This window comes from Arachis stenosperma, chromosome 9 (assembly GCF_014773155.1).
Source record: "Arachis stenosperma cultivar V10309 chromosome 9, arast.V10309.gnm1.PFL2, whole genome shotgun sequence".
NCBI lineage: Eukaryota > Viridiplantae > Streptophyta > Magnoliopsida > Fabales > Fabaceae > Arachis > Arachis stenosperma.
In genome coordinates, this window is record NC_080385.1 from 748,445 (window position 1) to 771,058 (window position 22,614).

Consider the following 22,614-nt stretch of genomic DNA (forward strand, 5'->3'; position numbering starts at 1 on the left):
CAATTTTAGAAGAAAATCACAACTTGATGCTCTGTTGATGTTGGTTTCAATACAGTCCCAGCTATCTCTGCTAAAACAAGGCGATGGACTTCTGATTTTTCGCATCATTTTGGAATTCTATTTGTCTACACTTTCATAAAATAAGACCGATAAGAAAAGAAAAGAATACAGTGCCTCCAGGATAGTACCGAGTGAAGTCTATAAATAAAGTTTATCAGATACAAATGTAAAATTCATCGTTGGTAACACTTGTATCAACTTATACGTCCAGTTCTTTTTTCCTTGTTGCAAGCACAAAGGCATAAATTCACAAGCTCTTGATATATCATTGATTTCTCAGCTGCCTTACCCTGAAATTTCAAGATTATACATTTGTTCAGAACTGAAATATATTAATGGCAGTGACAAATTTCAAATGCAATGGCCAATAATCATTTTGTTTTACTTCAGAATTTTTTTGTTTGAAATAAACCAAAGGCATATTGATGCAGAGATTGAATATATGACACTAACATTCAACATATGGAACAATGCTTAGGGAATAGGGTTTGTTTCTGTATATAACTCTATCAGGGTCACCAACTCAACCAAGTTACAGGCTTGGTCACCTCAAATAAAAACTTTCGGATAGAAAGATCCTTCAAATTTAGTAATGCTTCATGTTATTGAATCAGAAAAAAGCTCATTATAGTATAGCTTAAAAAACGTTCAAAATAGACCAAATTAAAACATAATTCCATCAAAAAAATCACTTTCAAGATTCAACACACCGACACTGGTAAGAGTCTAAAAATTGGTATATGCACATATAGATGACACCACTTCTTATCCATCCATTCTCTTTCTAAATTCCATAACATGGGAAATCATGAATTGCATTTAAAAACTTAAAAACATAAATCAACCATGCAAACGCAGCTAGAAGTCCGGAAGACTAACCTTTGGTTTATGTTCTCTTGCGCTTAAGATGCTTGATATGATTAACTACAATGTAGCTGATCACCTCCTTTAAGGTAGCCTTCCTTTTTTCCTTGAAGTTCCATAGCTCCTTAACAATATATCTACCGCTTGGATTGTACTCATTGAGTTCTTTGAAGGAAGTAATAACAGCTGCATATACCTCATCTCCCCATTCCTGCTTGAGACTTTTTAACTTCTCATCATCCTCATTCAGAATTTCCTGTATCAATACAACATCATTTGGTATGTACATGGGCTAGAAAGATGCTGACACTACAATACAGGACATTTACAAATGGCATGCCATGTCCATAACTTAGTGAATATGACACTGACAAGAAAGCAACATATAGAAATAACCCTCTCAATTGGCCCATCCAATTGAATTTCATGAATATGATATGAACACACAAAGCATGTCTTGATAGTATATTTTGAGGACTTGAGGACATGCCTGTGGATTATCATCAACCGTGACCACTTTGAATGGATGCCAGTTCGAATCTTTCAAGTTCTCCTGCCACAAAGAGCAAAGCTCCAAACCCTTTGTCTGAGCTTCTTCTTCACGAAGACCTTTTTGTTTCATGAAGACATTGAGAAAAGGCTTCTCATCAAGTTCTCCCATTTTCTTGATCCCAATATTAGTTCGTGAAGAAGAATTCAGAATATCTTCTAACCCCTAAAATAAAAGACAGAAAAAACCTTAGTCTCCACAATCTACCCAGGTCACATTAACAGAATATCTAAAGAGATTTCAAACAGAAAGGGGAAGAAAAACTTCTTGCAAATAGCTTATCATGACTAGATGCAAGCATAGTAGTAGATACTTGGTTAGCTTCAAGAATCCCTGAAGAGTTAGTCAGCTTTAAGAAAAAGCACTAAATGTATAAATCATGTTGCAAGTAAATTTCTAGATGGGCAAAATATTGCTAGAGGGTAAGTAGATAAGATCATACATTTATCAATGCTTTACGAGCTTGTTGCAGCTCATCATTGCTCTGGCGCTCCTTGATAATGAGTGTTTGGTTCATGGACTCCATACTGTCCAAATTTTCTACTTTCTCTTGCAATTCATCACTCATTTCCTTCATCTTTTTCTGAATTGCTGCATCATCTGCATCTCCAAGATGCCTCATGACCTGCAACTTCCCTTTTAACTCTTCAATATCCATTTCCAACTTCTGTTTGGCATCTAGTTGTTTTTTCAACAGAAGTATCTTATTCAATGCCTCCTCTTTCTCTCTCTGGAAAATTTGAGAACCGCATCAGCAAAAGGGCATTCACAATTTAGGGTCTGTTTGGGAAGCTTCAAAAGTAACTTTTTTTAGTTTTTGACTTATAAAAAGTAGTAATATTAATGTCTGGTGCAATTTTCAAAACTAAATTGCTATTTTCTAAGAAGCTATTTAGAAGCTTATAGAAAAGTTAAAAAAAATTACTTCTCTCATAATTATATTACTTTTTATCACATTTCTATAAAATAAGCACTTTTAGAGTTAAAAACCCAAACACAAAATAACTTATTTATAAGCTACTTTTAATATAACCATTTGTTGTTTAAACTATTTTGTCAAAAGGAGCTTTAATTAAGTTGTTTGCCCAAACTGGGCCTTAATAGAATAAAATACTCGGCAATTAACAAAATATGCAACAATGTCTTTCATCTTTTCATAACCAAGGCACAATAAAGAAGGAAACCTTTTGCTCCTCAACAAGTGTGTAAACTTTCTCATCAGCTATCTTCTGCTCCTTTGATGCCATCATAAGTGATTCATTCCTCAAATCTTTCTAGAAGGACAAAGAGATTACATTAGAATCCTGCAACAGACATTATAAATGCTGGTGCTTTGGAGTAAAATGGCACAAAGATGAAAACAACAGAAATTGAGACATCAGATCATGCATCTTATGGGAATTGTTTACAGAAGGAGAACAATCCTGTTTGAAAAGATTAATATTTGGCTGTACTCTCATCAATGTTTAATACTTCACGTAACAAATGAATATGAATATACCAATGCTTTTTACTAAACTCGAACTAAGCAAATGGTGCCAGCTCACTGGACCAGCTGATCCTTAGACTGATATTACTGGATCAGCATCTAGCCCAAGATGATCAGACCTACCTAAAGGTCAAAGTAGGACAGACTAAAAACATATTTTTAAAGAAATACTGGAGCTTGATAGTTGTGTTACAATTACTCAATTAGTATCTTCACTATGGATCGATCCAACTATTTTTATTCCTAACTAGAATCCAAGGAAATTCTAGTTTTATGAACTTGGTCACTGGGGTGCCTCCTCAACTCAACTCAAATACTAAAGGAAATAAAAAACAAAGACTCTCTCTTTTCATATAGTCAGCCAAAACAGAGATATTACAGATTCTGAACAAAAGCTGCAATTTGGCAATCTCTGCTTAAGGTCCAATCACAAATGGTGGAGGACCACAATCACATGAATAAGGTTCATTACCAAATAAAATACTCAACCCAAATCAATAGAAACCAATAATATTAGTAAGAGATCAAAGAAAAAAACAAACAATGAACTTTTGCAAGGATAATTATCGATAATTGAGGAAGACCCAACCAACAAGAACAAGCTTTGCCCCAAACAACTAATAGCCTAAAAAAGTCATATATAGTACCTTCTTCTTTTCCTCTTCGAGTTTCTGCCTCTCTTGATCAGTCAGTACCTCACGTTTGTTTAGATCTCTGCTCCAGGAATCTAGCTTTCGTTTTTTTGCCTCCAACTCACTGCTCAACTTTTCTTGTTCTTCCAATATCCTCCTTACCTCAATACGGGCAAGACGTTGCATTTTCCTTGATTCTATCAAAGAAATGGGACAATTTTGTAATATTAACCTTCAATGCAGTTTTGTTTTTGTGTTCATTAACATACACCGATGTATTCCGCATAATAATAATAATAATAATAATAATAATAATAATAATAATAATAATGAGACAACGTGCCAAACACATTAATTAACGTGCAAACAGGAAAGAATTAATTAGATGCTACAGATAGAATGTAGTAACACCTTCAACAAAAGCATTGTGAAGTTGGTCTTTCTCCACAAGCATCCTGCTCAAGGACAAATTCTTCTCATTGAATTTGTATACCATTTTGTTGATGTTTTCATTTGTAATATCAAGCTCATTGGCCAGGTTTGCCACAATACTATTTCTGCTTTCAGATGCTTCTTGAACAATATCTGAAACTGTCCTCAACCTTCCTTTATTGCGTAGGTAATCCCCTATCAGTCCTTCACAACCATAATCATCTTCCCGTGCTACCCATCCATAAATATTTGTGTCTGCTTGCAACTTGTTTGAACTCCAATCCTTTTTACCACGACGTGCAGTTTCAAATGATTTCTCAAATGCACTTGCATTCATGAAACCGTTCCAGTCATTATTGAAGTCCACTACAGCTTGAGAAACCGTATCACCTTCATTCAAGAATATTTGAACATTTAATGGTCTGTATTTTGCAAATTCCTTCAACCAATATCCAGAATCCTGTGCTTTACTCTTTATGTTAACAAGAATACCCGTCCAGGGCCAAACATACAACTCATCTTGCTGCGGAGGTTGATTGACAGCTTGAGGTGCAGGCGGACGCTGGACTTCGTCTGCCTCGCTGGCTAGCTCATTGTCCATGTACTTCCACAGAGCAAGGTGGTTCGCCTTCTGTTTCGCACTTCTGTTAGCAGAACCCTTAGCCACGCCTGATGCGTGTTGGTACAATTCCTTGTATTTATACTCTTGTTTCTTCTTCCCAGCACAGAAAGGACATCTAAGAGTCCCATTTAAGGCTTTAACCTTGTACTTTCCACTCCTTATCTGTTCATATGGTTTCTCTGAATAGTCGTCAATCTCAGACTCACTAATATCCGATTCATCCTCAGAGCTGTAGTCCATTGGAGCTGTGCATAATTTTACACAACATTTAGTTCAGGACATAAACTTCAAGTAAAATTTCCTCCAGAAATCATCAAAATAAGGAAGGAAAAAAATTTGTATAAACTAACATAAGAATAATTTCTCATGCAAAATGTTGCTAACAGGAATAACTGTACAACAATGTAAACATAAAAACATAGAGTTCTATTGAAACAAAATTTCACATCGCAAATGCACAAGCATAATGTCACAAATTGAGTTTCCCGCATTGTAAAATTAATACATAATTATATATATAAATTACGTCAACGGATAGCATATGAAGATATGATGCATCAATTCTTAGTGATACTAGCACATGCATGCACGAATAGAATCACGGAAATTGAGAGTGTGGAAACAAATTAAGAACGAAACCAAAATTGAGAAAAGAGAAAAAGACAAATTGGAACTAACCACTCAGTCACTGTTGACAGCTAGCGATGTGGAAGAAGACTACAACCACCGCCACGGCCACCACCACCACCAGCGTTAACGTGAAGATCAACGAGAAGAGAAGAGTGAAAGGATACGAATTACGAAATGATTTGACTTGAAAATGAGAGAAGAAATTGAAGAGTGAGTGAAACCCTAGTGGCTAGTGTAGTGTACTGTATAGTAGAGTGACTCGTGAACTCTTTCTCTTAATTGCATCCCATACCCCTGAAGTTACTTCATATGCATTTTAAACCCCTTTATTCTTGAAATATGTGAAATCATCTCCCTTTAAAAAAAATTTTGAATATTGATATGACCTTTGGACTTTTCTACATTTGCATTCTTCGATATTATAACTTGTTTCAGTGTTTGTTTAGTTTTAGATATGGTAGGAAATTATTTTTAATATCTAAAAGAATTGGATACATTTATTTTATTATAAAAATTTCTGTAATTAGATTTTAAATTTGTAAAATAATTCCAATATTAATATCAAGGAATGTACTAATAATTTTATATTTAATTTTTACTACCAATATCAAATACCTATTCTTTTAGATGTGAATAAAATTTTATATTTTATGCAAGAGAATATTCTTAGAAATCTTAGTAATGAACAAAACTAGAATTAAATATTTTAATCTAGTTAAAATTTCACAGACATTGAGCTAAGCTAACTGAACAGATTTTGAATACCAAGATATTCTATTTACAGGACAATGATTTGATGGATGACGAGTGAAATGACTGTTGTGTTTTTTTTTTTGGTCAGAAATAACTGTTTTTTTTTTTTTATCAAGGAAACTGGTAGGGAGTTGTCAAGTTAAGTTTAATCCACAAATTTGTCCAAATTAAAAGTAAGTCCATTGATCAGATATGGGCCTTGAGAAACCAAAAAAATGAAATAAATGGGTTTTTAAAATTTTTTGAATTTTTTTTCCTCCAGATCAGTTTCTCACGTGCTGAAATATTTGGCTTCATCACCTTAGCATTGGCCTAAAAACTATGAAGACAAGTATGGCAGAAGAGAAGGTACGAAGTGACTCGACCAACGGGAGAGGGATTCGTTGAACATAGTTCAACTCATTGAGGCTGCATCTCCCAACAGTGCAAGAAGATCAAGAAGGCCGGTGACCGGGCAAAGGGTATGGCGTAGACCCTCAGAAATAAAGCGTTGAAAGACGCCTTACGAAAAGCATACTTACAATCCAATTTGTTATAGTTTCGAAAACCCGAGTAATCCAGACCAATGGAATGAATAATGCATAGAGTTAGGAAGTGGTTTGTTGAGTTATCGTGTTTACGTGTTGAATATATTTTGAATACGACACTAACCGACACTCGTCCGACACGTGTGTCAGCTGTGTTTAAATCGTGTCTCAATAAAAAATAAAAAAAAATTCGAACATATTTAGACACACCTAAATATCATCAAGTATCAGCGTCTCCGGTCTTATTCATAATATATATTCTTAAAATAAATTTAGATATAGTATATATTATTATTTATTAAAACAAAAAATATATTAAAATATCATTACGATTTATCTAAAAAATACTTTATATTTTATATGTATGTATATCCCGTGTCATATAAGATTTTAAAATTCGAGTGTCGACCTATCCATATCGTATCGTATCCAGTATTCCGTATCTTATCGTGTCAGCGTCCGTCCATCATAACCTAGAAGGAAACCTTGCAATCTTGTAACCAAACCTTGTCCGACTATGGCTTCAGCGTGGTTTCTCCGCTCAAGTCACATTCATATTCATGGTGGTTTTACCTCTGCGCTTCCCGCCATTCCACCCTTCTCACGCAACCGTCTCACATCGCTCGACCGGATTTACTTCTCTACGAACCGGTCCTTGCCTCCTCTGTGTGCAGTGTCCAAGATTGGTTTCTCAGCAGCAAAAGATGAAGCCGCTTCTCGTAAGTTTCTCTACTCAGCTCCACCGAACCCCACCCCCACGCCACCACTTTTTCTAATACTTTCACTTTGAGTTCAAACCTCATTCCTTATGTGATTGTGCGCTTTTTTTTTTAGCTGGTGATATTGAATTCGAGGCACCATTGAAAATTGTGGAATATCCAGACCCGAAATTGAGGGCAAAAAATAAACGCATAGTTAGCTTCGATGATAATCTGAAGAGTCTCGCCCGCGAGATGTTTGATGTAATGTACAAGTAAGCACTGTTTCAATACTATCCTCCCTTAGTACTAAGTCTTTGTTTGAATGGTTTGCTTCATTATTATAACAAAACTTTGATTTTCTTTCATTTGGGAGATATTTTAGGGGAACAAGAAATGCTATTTGCACATCAAAGTCAACCACAAAAATCAACCACTAGTATAAGGTAAAGTATATTTTGGTCCTTAAAGTTTATTAAAAATTTTAAAAATACCCTTAAGTTTTATTTTGTTTTAATTTTGTCCCGGAAGCTTTTTATTTGCATCAAATATACTCCTGGTTACTAATCTTTCAAAAACCCCAGAACCAATTCAGTAACAATTTTACAAGAATAACATTTAACACAAGTAAACAAGACATAGTTGTCATGAATTATTGCTGGATTGATTCAAAATTTAGTTGTCAGTGGTTTATTTGATGCAAATCGATTACTGGGATAAAATTGAAACAAAATAAAATCTAGGAGTATTTTTGAAACTTTTGACAAGCTTTAGGAACTAAAAATATACTATAAAATACATGTTAAAATATAAATACACATTGAAAATGAGTTAAACAACGCATGTATTTTATACACAAATGCATGGTTGCTAATTTTGGTGTGCACTTAGCTTGGATGGGATGGAAATTATACTTTTTCAGATACCAAAAATGGTGGTTTAGGTGGAATCATAATTTTAAAGTAGCATCAGTGACTTGTGTTGAGATGGTTGCATTGAGTAATTCTTAACTCCATTGTCTAGAAAAACAGTTGTTTTTTACTGTTTTTAAGCAAAGGATCTATATTTTAACTTAACGGCAAGTTTGACAGTTCAAAAGCTGTATTTTGTTTGGGAGTTGGGACTTTTGGAGAATGTCCCAACACACACAATAGTGATTTTAGACAACGATACATTATTCCCTATTTGCTATAGAAAGCTGGGGGAAAAATGAAGAAAAACAGTGGTATATACAAATATATAACATAGGTTGGTGGATGATGTATTGGAGCCTAGCTTATTGTTGTTATTTGGCCATTGCATGTATGCCACATCAATCAAATTACACTTTTCAAGTCCTTGTCCACTCGTGCGTGTGAGGGGGTGCATTGCATTAACAGTGCCAAAATTTCTAGAGTCTAGAGATAAGCTCTGGAAGCCTGCCTTGGGCAACCCTCTACTCCATCTAGTTAGCTTATGCAGTGGAGTTAGGCCCACTCTATAATACCTTCTGATACCCCAGATTTGTTTTTTTCTTTTTTTTAAAAAATCCATAATCAACCAGGAAAATAAGAGAGAAAAGAATAATTCAGCAAATGAGAGAAAGAATACACTCTTATGTGATGTTGTGTCTTACATGGGAGGAATACTAGCATCTATTAATAATAACAGTAAAACCCCAATACTAATAAGGAAAAAATGATAAATATCAATACTAATCCTAAGAGATCATATTTGATACTCTGATATGATAGATTCTATCCTGATTTCTAACAGTTTTGTCCTCTGCATTTCCTTGTTCTGTCTTTGGTTAGGTCTTATTCTCTCTTTCCATCAAATTCTGGTTCTCTCTGAGTCTGTCAAACTCATTGATGCCTTTGTAACCTTTTTAAGTCTTGAAATAAACTAACAGTAAAAACTTCCTAGGGCTACTGTAATCTTACAAATGATAACAGCATTCATTTCCACAGAACCGATGGTATTGGTCTCTCAGCACCCCAAGTTGGAATTAATGTTCAACTTATGGTATTCAATCCAGTGGGTGAACCTGGGGAAGGAGAGGAAATTGTTCTTGTAAATCCAAGAGTTAGCAAATACTCAAGGAAACTGTCATTTTTTAATGAAGGGTGTCTATCATTTCCTGGAATCTATGCTGATGTGAAGGTAGAAAACACTCTTTCTCTTTCTCTTTCTCTCTGGTTTTAGAATAGTTTGTTATATGGAGTTGCCCCCGTTTTTGTATTTTGCCTGCCCAAAATGATTCCTTTCATAAAACTTTATATTTTCACCTCCCTTTTAAACACTTCTCTCTTATGAACTTTGAAACTTGTTTCTTATTCCTCTTTCATCTACTTATAGTTATTCTCTCACTCTCACCAAACAAAAATTCATTTGTTATTTTCTTTTGATAAATGAATGTCATTTCCATTTTCCTGATTATGGAAATAAAATTCATTATGTGTTCAGCTTTTGTATAATTAATTGTAAAGGGCAAGTAGAAAGTTGATTTTATCTATGGCCCTTTTTGTTATAACAATAATTCTAAATTTGCTGAATCTGCATTGTGCTTTTCTGGTGACTTGGCTCCAGAAAGGATTTCTTTTTTGTATCCCTTTTGGTTATCTACTTGGATATTTAGTGGTGTTCCTTTATTGATCATACAAAAGGATCAGCATAGGTTGTTGCATGGTTTATCCACCTAGGAATATTTTCCTTCTTTTATTTTATGATACCTTGTTCTCTTTCAATAAAATATCTTTTGTCTACATATTTGTTTATCGTTGTGTTCCTTTCTTCTTGCCATGACAAACAACAAAGGAATGAGACTATTTTAGAATTTTTCTTGTGCTGAAATGAAAGAATTTTTCCCAGTAATTGATATAAAATATATAATCAGGCTTTTCCCGTGAAAGCTAAGCACCAAGCTTTTATGTTGTAGTGATTTCTTTGAGCTCCTCCTTGAATGAATTGTTACATCAGTACACTCGAGTGATCATTCTAGTGAGCTTCAATGTTGATATGTGGGATTTATTTTCCCTTTGAGAAAGTTATTAGCACAAAATGTGTCCTTAAATTTGTTATTCCATTTAGTTCAAGTGTTATCTATACTTAAGTCATGACTTCTGTAGATGAAGTCCATCTGCTGTTTTGAGGACTGTCAACTTGTGCTCAACTGAGACAACATAACCTACTTGTCATACTCATTTGTTTGATAATTATCCTGCTGATGGTCTGAAGTATTTATTCACTCTTTCACCTCCTTAAAAATTTCTTATTATTGTGGTTTAGCGACCTGAATCAGTGAAGATTGATGCACGTGATGTAAATGGAAATAGATTTTCATTCTCATTGGATGGGCTTCCTGCTCGAGTATTCCAGCATGAGTTTGATCATCTGCAGGTTAGTTCAACTTTATTAGTTAAATGGTTTCACATGAATGGTTTTTCCTCTATTTATTATTTTCAACTAACCTATGATGTTTCATCAATGGACAAGGAACATGAAACCCAAAACACTTAGGTTTTTTTTAGTCAATGTTCTTCACTTCAATTGCCTGTATTATATGGAACACAAAACGCTTAGGGTGTGTATAGAATGCCAAAAAAAGAAAAACAAAAGGATGGAATTAATTTGAAATGAAACTGAATTAAATTACAATCAAATATAATTTAGAACCCGTAATTTATAAAGTGAGAATTGAATTGAATTACAACCAATTATTGTGTTCCAAACTTAATCAATTATTGCATCATGCATACAATCATCGTTGTCCCCCCAAAATAGCGGCCATTCTGCTATAATGTTTTGGAGTCAACCACTTAGCAATAGAATTCATGATTGACTTGTATGGTTTAGCACTCAGGGGTCAAGTTTCCCTAATTCTTTTCCAGCCAATTTTAAAGTGCAACTCCCTGTAAGACCCATCATATGTGTAGTTGAAATGTCAAATTGTCAATTTATTAATAGCATTAGCACAATCCAGCTGAGTCCTCTGTCATCACTTAATAATTCCCTCATTATATGCCTCACCAATCCCACCAAATCATCCACTCTCATATTTCCCATGCTAGCTGAGAACAGGGCTGTTAGGCACCTTGTAAGTGAACTACTGGCTTGTTGCTTCTGGTTTGCTGACGAGATTTCATGTCCCTACCTGCTGGTTAACATGTGGGTACTGCTTACCTGTAATAATCTGTGCAGGGGATTCTTTTCTTTGAGAGAATGACTGAAGAAGTTCTTGGTAATATCCGTCAACAGCTACAGGTTAGAACAACTGAACTCTTTTTTTGTATTCTGTCTCTAGTTGATTTTCCCATGACCTGAGAATACATCATGATGACATAGATAATACTAATATTTCAAAGATATAGTAAATGAGGCAAAGGTATGCCGTTATTTGAAAAATGTAATCATGTCATGTATTTGCTCTGGTGGACGTGACTAAGACTACCATAGCTTCTCTTTCATTTAAAAAATTTTTTTTACAGAGTTTTTTGTATATATACATCGATATCTATAACTATAATTGTCCAGCCTATGTCTCCCATTGTACATATGTGAACTTAAAGCTTGATGGCAGTCCTCTAGGGAAGTTTATTTCCATATATTTGTTATTTCTATATTTTCTTCAAATAAGCTAATGTTTTGAAGCTTTTCATTGCTTCAAATACAAGCAAACGTTTCATAGTTTATTACGTTTTTAGTGCTTAAACTGTGTAAGATCTTCCATGTCTACACTAAGTTATAATATAACATCCTAAAATTGTCTTGGACATTATCCTAAATACCAAGCAAAGTACAATGCGGATATTCCTAATGTGTTGGAAATTTAGGATGATTGTAAGGAGAATATAATAGAAGCATAAATCATTCATCTTCAGATACAAATGTTTTTAATGATTGGGTATAATCATTACAGGCCTTGGAAATGAAGTATGAACAACTGACTGGAGTACCAAGCCCTGAAAAGATACAAAACAGGAGGGAAAGAAGGAATGCTGTCGGTTTTGGGAAATCATGATCAAACCTGACTCAGGTCTCTGCTTCATGGTTTTCGTGATAATAAATTTCATTTTCCCTATCTTTATACTTTATGCTTCTTGTTGAAAAATGATTGGTTCCAATTTTACCTGTCAATATCAGGTACAACCGTAAGCTCAACACCTACGAAGATTTCGAATTCAAAACATTTCGAGTTTGCACAAGTATTAGCAGGAGGGGACTGCTCTGCGAAGAGAAAGCTGGCTAAAACATTCTTTTTGACGCAAGTCCTTCTGGCCCAGAAAAGTGAGATTTCTAATGGATCCTATTCATTTCTTAGCTACGAAAGAAAATACAACGAAAATCAGAGTGTAGAAGAAACAAGAGTGCTAAAAATGCAATCATCCTCTCTGTCTCATTATCTAAGTGTTCATTCATCATATTCTATTCATAAAAATACTCTTCTGAAAATATTATTTGTTAGTTGTTATTAAATTTAATTCCTTTTGTCATGCATCTAGAAAAAACAATATATTCTGAGTGTTTCAATAACATTAAATATAATAGAAAATCAGGTTTCTGAATCTCTGATAGGTTTATGGCACACTAAATCATTTGTATTGTAATTGAATTAAGAGCGATATTTGAGTTTAGCACGAGAAGATTTGGTGAAAGAATAGTTGGGTAAATGCTAGATATTATGAGTATGAAGTCGAACTCGAGAAGATTTGTGGAAAACAAGAAAAAAAAGAGAACAAAGAATGAAACAAGAGAAAAAAAAGAGAATAAAGCGTGACTTGTTTGTAACAATTTGCAAATGCTGAGGGTGTGACAATATCTGGATCAGAGAGAGATTTGTTATGTTGGCGACTTTGAATGGAAGAACGTTAAAAAGAACAATCGATTGTTTTGGATTCCAACAATAAAATTGGCAACTTTGAATTGAAGAACAGTAAAGGCGACTTTGAATTGAAGAACAATAAAAAAAAATGATGGATTGTTCTAGGTTACAGCAACAAGATCGACGACTTTCGAGTATCATAATGATATGGACTCCTTTTTGACGTTTACTTAGCAAATGTAGGATAATCTATTTTTTTTTTGTCATGTTAGACTTTTAATTAGATTATTTATAGAATTCTAAAATATTCTTGCATTTGCTTAGTGAGCATTGAAAAGGAATCCAGAAATTATTATGGTATTCGGAGTCTAATCTCAAAATCAATATAATGTAATTAAAAAAGATTAAATTAATAAAAATCGTAAATTTAAGAAACTATTATATTTATAAAGATTTAATACACTCGTGACACCTAATAGATTTTTTTTAATAATACTCTGGTATAATATTCTTGAGAATATTTGTCCTTGAAATATATTTCTTAACTTTGAAAGAAACAACCAAAGATTATATACAAAAAATTTATAATATTGGTTTTTTCACAGATCTAATTCTAGATTAAGTAATCATCAAATATTTATTTTTTATTTTAATGTATATTTTTATGGTCGATTTTTTCTACATAATTTATTATAATGGCTGAGGTGAGGAAATGTGATCGGATATATATAGTCGATGTTATAGCATTATAAAAAATAAATTGAGTTATGTTTCAATTACTTTTTTGAACAACACGAATAATCACTAATAAAATAAAAATTTACTACATTTTTAAATTTTTCACCTAAATTTTAATATTATAATAACTATCCGTACACCTAATGAAATAAATATCTACAATATCTATTATTCACATTATTTAATATTTTCATTCTCTCTCTGTACTTTTTTAAACAAATTTTGGTATGTTATTACTAAAAACAAATGAGGTCACCGCTGGATACGATTAACAACATCCGTATCTACAACAGAAAAATGAAGATGGAAAAACTAGAAAATTCGATATTCATTAAAACAAGGAGAAACGAACGAACGTGAATAGAATGAAAAGAGAATCATCATCATCATCAGCATTTGCAAATTCAGAATCAGCGTTCTATCGTTCTGGTAGTAATTCTTCCTTGTCATCGTCATGGATGCATGGCCAACAAGTTTCTACCATTAATAACAACAACAACAATCATTATTATTCTTTCATGGCTTTGTGGAATCCATTGCGAATATGATAGGTCCCGCAAGGGTGACATCATACATCGCTCATGCAGCTACACCAACATGACAGACCAATATTTGTTATTCAAATATCAAGAGAATTATTGGAACATGGTGAATGAGATGAAAAATGACATGGGTCGATCCAAGTTTTCGGTTAGGGAAGTTGGTGACCCACCAAATCGCATATACATGTTCTCGCAATGTAGGTTTGATCTTTCTGCTTCTGAATGCGTGCAGTGCTTCAAATCCCTTCAAAGCGTTTTTCCCAGTTGCATGCCTGCCAAGGGTGCTCGAACCTTTTCAAGTGATGGCTGTTTTATGCGCTATGATAATTATAGTTTTTTTCGAGAGAGTGTTACCCCTTATTATTTGAGGGTACTTTCTTATCTTCCTCTTTCTTTCTTGCTTATCCTTTTAATTAATTGTGTTTTTGCTTTCTAATGATGATTATTTTCCTTAGCAACATGAAGATCTTAAGGGAGTTGCAATTTGACATTAAATTCAGGCTTAATGATGGGGTTGTTTAAGTAACAATGCATGTGATGTTACTGTCATGTTAGATGTACACTAAAAATTAACTTTGTATATCAAAATACATGTTGAAAATAAGTTAAACAATATGTATTCATACATAAAAAATGTAATGCGTACATAGTATACTAAAATCAGCTATCATATATTTGTGTATAAATATATGTGTAGTTTATCTTTTTTAATGTGTATTTATATTTCAATGTGCATTTTATATTGGCTAATTTTAGTATACACATAGTATGATTAATTTATACACAGATATGATAGTTAATTTTTGGTATACACATAGCATATTTGGTGATCCTAAGCTCAAAAGAATTGCACCGAAAATGTTACTTGTGTTTATAAATTGATTCATGTGATATTAATGTAAATTTTTGTTATTTTAACAATTGCATGAAGGTGAAAATTCAGGTACAGTCGACTTCATGTGAAGTTGATAATTAAGAATCGTTAGATAAAAATTTAGTCAAATCATCTAACAGCTCTCAGCTATCAACTTCACGTGAAATGTACTGCATCTAAGTTTCCACCTTGCATGAAACAATTTGTAGATTTGGTCTCTGATCCCTTAACTGAACATTGTAAGGACTATTTGCAATGCTCAATGCCTCAATTTCACCATATATAACATTGTCTAAATTTGTGATGAGTTATGTGTGGCTACTCTAATGTGCAATAATTTTTAGATGGAAATTCAAGTGCAGACAACTTCACGTGAAGTTGATAGTTGAGAATCGTTAGATAAAATTTTTGTCAAATCAATCAATTCATTTAACGGCTCTTAACTATCAATTTTACGTCAAGACGACTGCACCTGAGTTTTCACCTAACTTTTAGCTTGAAGTAATGTTGAAATGATTTTCTTTCGCTCCGAACACATTTACTTTGTGTTGGGGAATGAATGGAAACAGGGATGTAGCGGTGAGAAAGCAAAAGATGAAAAAGGATTTGTTGGTTTGGCAGTAAATGTAATAAATAAAATGGCATTCGAGGCACCCAAAACGGATGGCTACACAGCTATGGAAGGACGACGTCAAGGTTCGAATCTCGTCATCTATGGTACCGCCACTTGTTGGAAAACATTGAGCGAGGATATGTGTGCTGCTTGCCTATCAAATGCTGCTAGCACCGCCATATCATGTTTGCCATCAACCCAGGTCCATGTTATCAACACTGGATGCATTTTGCGTTATGCTGATTATGACTTCATTATTGTTGACTTAAAAAACAAACAAAGAGGTTAGTTACAAATATCTTTCGCTCACGTGCAGTCAACTTCATGTGAAGTTGATAGCTGAGAGTCGTTAGATGAAACTTTAGTCAAATCAGTCAAATCATCTAATGGCTCTCAGTTATCAACTTCACGTAAAGTCGACTGCATCTAAATTTCCACTTTTCTCCTTATGCATAATAATTTAGTTGCTTATTCATCTCCCTGCAGAAATTTTGATGAAATGCACAGCAATTCTTCTTGGTGCAATTGCTATTTGTTCATTGCTTATTGTAGTTGCACACCATGGGACTAAAAATGTTGACACACTCTGGGGTATTCCAATTTTACGAACAGGTAATCCTCAATAGTAATAATAACTTGTTTTTTCTTTCTAACAGTTAATAACTTTATGCTTCTAATCAAGCTTTTCTTGTGAATTCAATGTCACTTTATTAAGGACTAGAGATGAACCCAGGTAGAGTAAAATTAAGCTCATGGTTCATGCAGTTTGAGTACTCGACATTAGAGAGAGCAACCAATGTTTTCAATGAATTCCATAAACTTGGCGAAGGGGGATACGGTGAAGTTTACAAGGTGTGTATGTGTATACATTGCGTTTGTTTCTAGATATAAGACACTGAAAAAGAATAGAAATACAAAATCGTGTTTGTTTGACAGATGAGATATAGACAGAGACATTATATCCAGAGATACTTAATATAATTTGTGTCTATTCTAAGGACACAGATACACTACAAGGAACACGGCTTATTTTTTTTATTATTCTTATTAATTTTTCATAATTACATTTTTTTATTGTTATATTTTTTTTCTCAAAATTTTTATGAAAAAAATGTGAATAAATTAGATTTTCATAATTTGTTCTAATTTATCACCAAACAGAATATAAAAACGTAAAGTTTTATGTCTTTGCTCTTTGTGTCTAGTCTTGTACTGTTCTCAAAAATATTTTTCTTTCCTTCTAGAAGTTTCTAAGAAGTTTCCATGTCCTCTACATGATAGGGAACCTTACAAGACGGAAGAGAAATAGCGATAAAGCGATTTTTTTTGAGTGGAGTGCAGGGAAAACAACAAGTTTTCAATGAAATTGATGTATACAGCAAAGCTCAACACAAGAATCTAGTTCGGTTCCTTGGTTGCTGCTTCACCTCCACAGAAAGCTATCTGGTTTTTGAATTCCTTGCAAACAAAAGCCTTAACTGCATCTTGTTTGGTAAGTTAGCTATATATAGATTCCAAAAATTGTTCTATATGGTTATTGATTTGTTTATTACTGGTGGAAGGAAGATCCGGAGAAGAAGAAACAGTTGGATTGGCCAAAGAGGCAGGGTATAATCCTTGGCGTAGCTGATGGATTGGAACATCTGCATAGCAATTCTGAAGGGCCAATAATTCATAGAGACATCAAAGCCGGAAACATTTTATTAGACTTGAAATATAGACCAAAAATCTCTGATTTTGGCTTAGCAAAGTTGAAGTCCTATGACTCTACATCTATTGTAGGCACATTGTGAGTACATATCAACTGAGAGCCGTTAGATGAAAATTTAATCAAATAATTCAAATTATTTAACGACTGTCAGCTATCAACTTCACGTAAAGTTGGCTCCACTTGAGTTTTCACCAATATAATTTCTATGTTTTAACTATATCTTTCCTATATCATAATAGGGGGTATATGGCACCAGAATATCTTGCTGGTTGTCCCATAACAGAGAAAGTAGACGTTTACAGCTTTGGAATATTAGTGCTTGAAATTATCAGTGGAGTGGAGAATGCAAAATTTGAGTCTAGTGAAGAAACATTTGAGACTCTTGTTTCTCATGTAAATATTCTTATCAATTTTTATCGAAAATCATGGTGGTGGAAACTCAGATGCAGTCGACTTCACGTGAAGTTGATAGCTGAGAGCTATTAGATGATTTGACTAAATTTTTATCTAACGGCTCTCGGTTATCAACTTCACGTGACGTCGATTGCACCTAAGTTTCCACTGTAAAAAAATTTGGTCTCATTCTAACAAAATTTCTAACTACCTCATACTTAAGTTCCACATTTTTTGTTTTTCCCGTAATATTTGTAGGCATGGAAGCATTTCAAATCAAACACGACGTCAAAAATTATTGATGAAAGCATGGAAAATCAAGATGTTGAAGAAATTGCAAGAGTTATCCATGTGGGACTTCTGTGCACACAAGAGTTGCCGTATCTGCGTCCCAGCATGACAGAGGTGGTAGCAATGCTTAGACAGAAGGATGTTGTAATGCCATTACCTTCCAAACCTCCTTTCATTGTTGATTCTTTGGAATTTCCACAAGAAACAGAATCTAGTTGGGAATCCAAAGGTTCAGATGATTCAGAATCGACAGTACCTTTAAATTTTGGAGAAAGAAGTGTGTAACAATTCTTAATTTTTAATTATCTTAGGCTTTTTCTATTTTGTTTGATTATTCTAACTCTAATACATATATAGTTCGACAGGAATCTTTTATTTATTATTTTTCTTTTCTTTTTATATATACCTTATTAACAAGAACTTAAGAATTTTCTCTACTCTTCTCTATTTTCTGTTTTTATTTCCTATTTAATTTATTTTATTCTATTCAATAGAAGCCGTCTTTCTCTTTAGCTTTAAGTATTTATACGGAACATTTCAATTTTAAAATCCAAAAAAAAAAAGAGAGAAAGCTTCATCTGAGTTCCTTTGAATTTGAGTGATAATAACAAATCATGGCAGGATGAGTGAGTGGACGAACCAAATCCTTAGAAATCAGTAGTATGCACTAAACATGCATTATAAAGTTGGTGAGAAAAATGATATGATATTGTCCAAGAAGAATCATACCATATAATTAATTTGTTTTGCTCTCTTATATGATTCATTATTATTAGTCTACAAAATTAGATGATCAATCCCTGCCACATATTCTTTCTTATGCTTATTTTTCTTTGCTAATCAATTACAACTTCCAACAAACGCAACATACAGCAAAGTATATATTAATCTAGGAGACTACTTTAAAGACACTAAAAATATTTTTTTAAGATATTTATACGTGTTATGTTATTATTGGACATTTTTATTAAATCGCTTAATAATTTATTTTCTAATAAACCAGGACAAAATCGGTTTATTATAGTAACAATAATAAATCCAATTGTCTGCATTATAACTATTAGACCCGGTTTGATCCGATCGAATTACACAATTTAAATCAAATATCTTTAATTTTTTTTATAAAAAAATAAATATATTTCTGAACTTTTTGTTTTACAGATATTTAAATTCCTAAAAATTTAAAAATTAAATTAGATCCCTAAAAAAATTAGGTTTATTGTTATTGTTACAAAAAAAATTGGTTTTATTCTAATTTATTAAGAAATTAAAAAATAACCGATTCATTAATACGTCCAATAATAATATGGCATGTAAGTGTCTTTATAAAAAGACGTTTTAGGTGTCTCTTTAGAAATATCCCTCCATTAATCTAAGGGTTGAATCATATGTATTATTCTTTTTTTCTTTTGTTTTTTATTACAATAAAAGTTTAGATACAATTATTTTTTGTATAAAGTTAATAATAGAGAGTCATTTGATAATTTAATAAATTTGATTAAAAAATATATGAGCTTAAATATATTAAATAATATTGTTTTATTAGATAAATTTTAGTATAAGCCCAACAAGCAGATTCAGAATGCTGAAGGTACCCAAAGCCCAACGTATAAGCCCAATAAACAACAGTGCCACCACAACCTTGGAGGCACCAGGAAAGCCCCGGTTTACTTCTCTCTTCTCCAAGAGTGGAGCCTCATACTCTCCAGAAGTGGAGCTACACTGCTTCGATAAGTGAAGCTGTTAAAACCACAATAATCATTCTAGTTCAGCTCAAATACAAGCTCGAGGACAGTCAAGAAACAATTGATAGTGAAGGAAAAAAGGGAACACAACTCAACAAGGCAGATCATGGAAGGGATAGAAAACACAATCATGGAAGGGGATGTTCTAGATTTGGAAGCATCTCATGTTCAATATGGAGATACAGTTCAGAAGCTAGTTGGCAGGGTGTTGACGGACAAGATATTAAACACGGTCACAGTGCGCAAAACGATCTTCAATATGTGGGGAGATCCACAGGGCCTGGTGATCACCAATGCAGGACAAAACTGCTTCATCTTGAACTTCAAAAGTCAGGAGGAAGCTAGGAGAGCTCATGAAGGTGGACCATGGAGGATTGAAGGGCACATGCTGAGTCTGCAATGGTGGAGATCAAACCTGTCAATTAATGAGGTAAATTACAATCAACTTCCTATCTGGGTTCAGATACATGGTTTACCTTATGATAAAATCAATATTAAAAATACGGAGAAAATAGGAGCCATAATAGGGAGAGTGATAAGTGATGAAGATCCTTTTGTTGAAGGAAACATGCTAAGATCCTTTCTGAGGGTCAGAGTGGAGATAAATGTTCAAGAACCACTGAAAACTGGGTTTTGGTTTAAAAGGGATGATAGAAGCCATTCTTGGGCTGAATTCAAATATGAAAAGCTGTATGATTATTGTTATAAGTGTGGGAGAATTGGGCATGACAAAAGAGTGTGTGAAGAGGAGCTAGTGAGGTCACCAGTGAATCCAGAAATTCCCAGATATGGGCCTGAACTTACAACGGCAGGGCTGAGGTCGATAGAAAATGAGGCAAGAAAGGCAGGCATCAGGAGGAGAAAGGAGGAACAAAACAATTGGGTGGAGGAGCTGTGGGAGGCGCGTGAAAGAAGCCTGCAAGGAAGGGAGTGGCTGATAAGACAGGCGCAGAGAGATAGAGGGGAGTCAGGGCTAGGGGGCGTGAGAAGTTCTCAAGCAAGTGCCTCTGCCAAATCTTGGGACAGATCAGCAAATCCAAAAGAACAAATGGGAGAGGGACAAGTGGCAGCACAAGAAATGCAAGATCAACATGAGGGACCTGATGAAGAGAGAATGAACGGTGGGAAGCACAACAATATAGTCAGACTAAAGGAAGACAGGACAGCAAATCATAGAAAAGGGAGAAAGGAAGGGGCCAGCCCACAAAATCAGCAAGCCAGTGAGTCAGTAACAATGGAAAACGTGAAGAAGGCCAAGGAAAAAGATAAAAAAACAGATGAGAATGAGGAGGAAAGCAGCATGATTCCTAGGAAGCATGAAGAAAAAAGTGGGCCAAGCATGAGGAAAATAGATAGTGAAAGAAGAAGGACATAGGCTTTCATCAACCAAAGGCCCAATAGTAACAAACAGCAAATTAGAAGTGGGCCAGGGGAAGAAGGGAGGAACCTTACCATCAGAGAAATACTGGAGCAATTCAACAAAAACATGGCTGAAGAGAAAGGTAAGAAAAACACCGGAGAAAACGCAGAAGAGGTGGCCCAGAAAAGGAATAACATGGACACTGATAGAACAGAATAGAGAGGGAAACAAATAATCACAGAGAGCGAAGGAGGCTTCTATTATGTAGAACTAGCAGAGGAAGAAGAAGAAATAGTACAGACTAACAGCAAAGCAATAGTTGTGGCAAGAGAATACGAGACAGAGCTTGTTCAAAGGATGAACGAAAAGCTGAAGCTAAAGAGAAGAAGGGAAGAGGATCAACAGGAGCAGATTGCCAAATCCTGGAAAGAAGAAGAGGAAGATATGCAGATGTGGAGGGCCAACAAGAAGAACAGAGGAAGCAGAAAGCTAACAGAAGGAGGAGCTCATGAGGAAGGATCACTGATCAGAGACGAATTTGAAGACTTAATGGCTGAAGAGGCGGGCCTACACATGCCCCCAACTCAACCATGAGTATCATAAGCTGGAACTGCCGCGGGGTAGCGGCTCCCGCGACAGTTTCTGAACTGCACAGTATGTGCAAACAACTGAAGCCTGCGATAGTATTTCTAATGGAGACTAGAGCTAGAGAGAGCACCATTAAGAAGTTGAAAAAAAGGTTACATTTTGAAAATGTATTTCACATAGAACCCCGGGGTTTGTCCGGAGGGCTATGCCTTTTGTGGAATGAAATATATAATGTTGATATTTACTTTTGGTGTGAAAATCATATAAAAACCCGCATTGATGATAGAAAAGGAAAAATATGGGAGTGCAACTTCATATATGGAAATCCATGTTTTGGAAGAAGAAAAGAACAATGGAGAGCTATCACAAAGAACAATAACAACAGGGGGGAGCCACAATTATTCATAGGGGATTTCAATGACATTTTAAGCCAAGAAGAGAAAATTGGCCTACACCCAAAGCCACAAAGTCAGGTGAGAGAATTTAGGCAGTTCGTAGACATGAATTATCTCATGGATTTAGATATAAAAGGCGGAAGATTCACATGGTTCGGAAATCCAAGGAATGGAGTCATCACAAGGGAAAGGATAGATAGGGCATTAGTCAATTGGGAATGGAGAGCACTGTATCAGCAGGCATCACTCAAAGCTCTACCGGCTATTAGTTCAGATCATTGCCCATTGGTTCTGGACATGAATCAGA

The 22,614-nt window shown here is 34.4% G+C and overlaps 4 protein-coding genes across 4 annotated transcripts; 3 read left to right on the forward strand and 1 right to left on the reverse strand.

The window, feature by feature from the left end:
* Positions 1–40: 40 nt before the first annotated feature.
* On the reverse strand, positions 41–5,557 carry LOC130947291 (factor of DNA methylation 1-like). The gene is made up of 8 exons (XM_057875951.1): positions 5,328–5,557; positions 4,007–4,894; positions 3,611–3,792; positions 2,659–2,748; positions 1,917–2,204; positions 1,415–1,639; positions 940–1,180; positions 41–350 (listed from the first exon to the last, which is right to left on the reverse strand). The coding sequence occupies exons 2-7, from the start codon at positions 4,887–4,889 to the stop codon at positions 947–949; spliced, it is 1,902 nt and encodes a 633-aa protein (XP_057731934.1). The 5' UTR covers positions 4,890–4,894; positions 5,328–5,557; the 3' UTR covers positions 41–350; positions 940–946.
* Positions 5,558–7,076: 1,519 nt separating this feature from the next.
* LOC130948220 (peptide deformylase 1B, chloroplastic-like) lies at positions 7,077–12,256 on the forward strand. Its single transcript, XM_057876933.1, has 6 exons — positions 7,077–7,278; positions 7,394–7,532; positions 9,207–9,399; positions 10,525–10,635; positions 11,437–11,499; positions 12,155–12,256. The coding sequence occupies exons 1-6, from the start codon at positions 7,077–7,079 to the stop codon at positions 12,254–12,256; spliced, it is 810 nt and encodes a 269-aa protein (XP_057732916.1).
* Positions 12,257–15,723: 3,467 nt separating this feature from the next.
* On the forward strand, positions 15,724–18,504 carry LOC130948222 (cysteine-rich receptor-like protein kinase 46). Its single transcript, XM_057876934.1, has 7 exons — positions 15,724–16,108; positions 16,311–16,436; positions 16,540–16,676; positions 17,106–17,316; positions 17,391–17,613; positions 17,775–17,928; positions 18,187–18,504. Exons 1-7 carry the CDS (start codon positions 15,724–15,726, stop codon positions 18,502–18,504), a joined length of 1,554 nt encoding a protein of 517 aa, XP_057732917.1.
* Positions 18,505–20,094: 1,590 nt separating this feature from the next.
* LOC130948223 (uncharacterized) lies at positions 20,095–21,339 on the forward strand. The gene has a single exon (XM_057876935.1). It carries the CDS (start codon positions 20,095–20,097, stop codon positions 21,337–21,339), a length of 1,245 nt encoding a protein of 414 aa, XP_057732918.1.
* The last annotated feature ends 1,275 nt before the right edge of the window (positions 21,340–22,614 follow it).

Excerpts from the sequence above, each read along its gene's own strand:
- LOC130947291 (XM_057875951.1), bottom strand. The coding sequence starts at position 4,889 with ATGGACTACAGCTCTGAGGATGAATCGGATATTAGTGAGTCTGAGATT. Across the intron at positions 3,793-4,006 it reads TCACAATGCTTTTGTTGAAG|AATCAAGGAAAATGCAACGT; the intron begins GTGTTACTACAT and ends TTTCTTTGATAG. Across the intron at positions 2,205-2,658 it reads CACTTGTTGAGGAGCAAAAG|AGAGAGAAAGAGGAGGCATT; the intron begins GTTTCCTTCTTT and ends CAAATTTTCCAG.
- LOC130948220 (XM_057876933.1), top strand. The coding sequence starts at position 7,077 with ATGGCTTCAGCGTGGTTTCTCCGCTCAAGTCACATTCATATTCATGGT. Across the intron at positions 7,533-9,206 it reads ATGTTTGATGTAATGTACAA|AACCGATGGTATTGGTCTCT; the intron begins GTAAGCACTGTT and ends TCATTTCCACAG. Across the intron at positions 10,636-11,436 it reads ATGAGTTTGATCATCTGCAG|GGGATTCTTTTCTTTGAGAG; the intron begins GTTAGTTCAACT and ends TAATCTGTGCAG.
- LOC130948222 (XM_057876934.1), top strand. The coding sequence starts at position 15,724 with ATGATTTTCTTTCGCTCCGAACACATTTACTTTGTGTTGGGGAATGAA. Across the intron at positions 16,437-16,539 it reads TATTCCAATTTTACGAACAG|GACTAGAGATGAACCCAGGT; the intron begins GTAATCCTCAAT and ends CACTTTATTAAG. Across the intron at positions 17,614-17,774 it reads ACATCTATTGTAGGCACATT|GGGGTATATGGCACCAGAAT; the intron begins GTGAGTACATAT and ends ATATCATAATAG.
- LOC130948223 (XM_057876935.1), top strand. The coding sequence starts at position 20,095 with ATGGAAGGGGATGTTCTAGATTTGGAAGCATCTCATGTTCAATATGGA.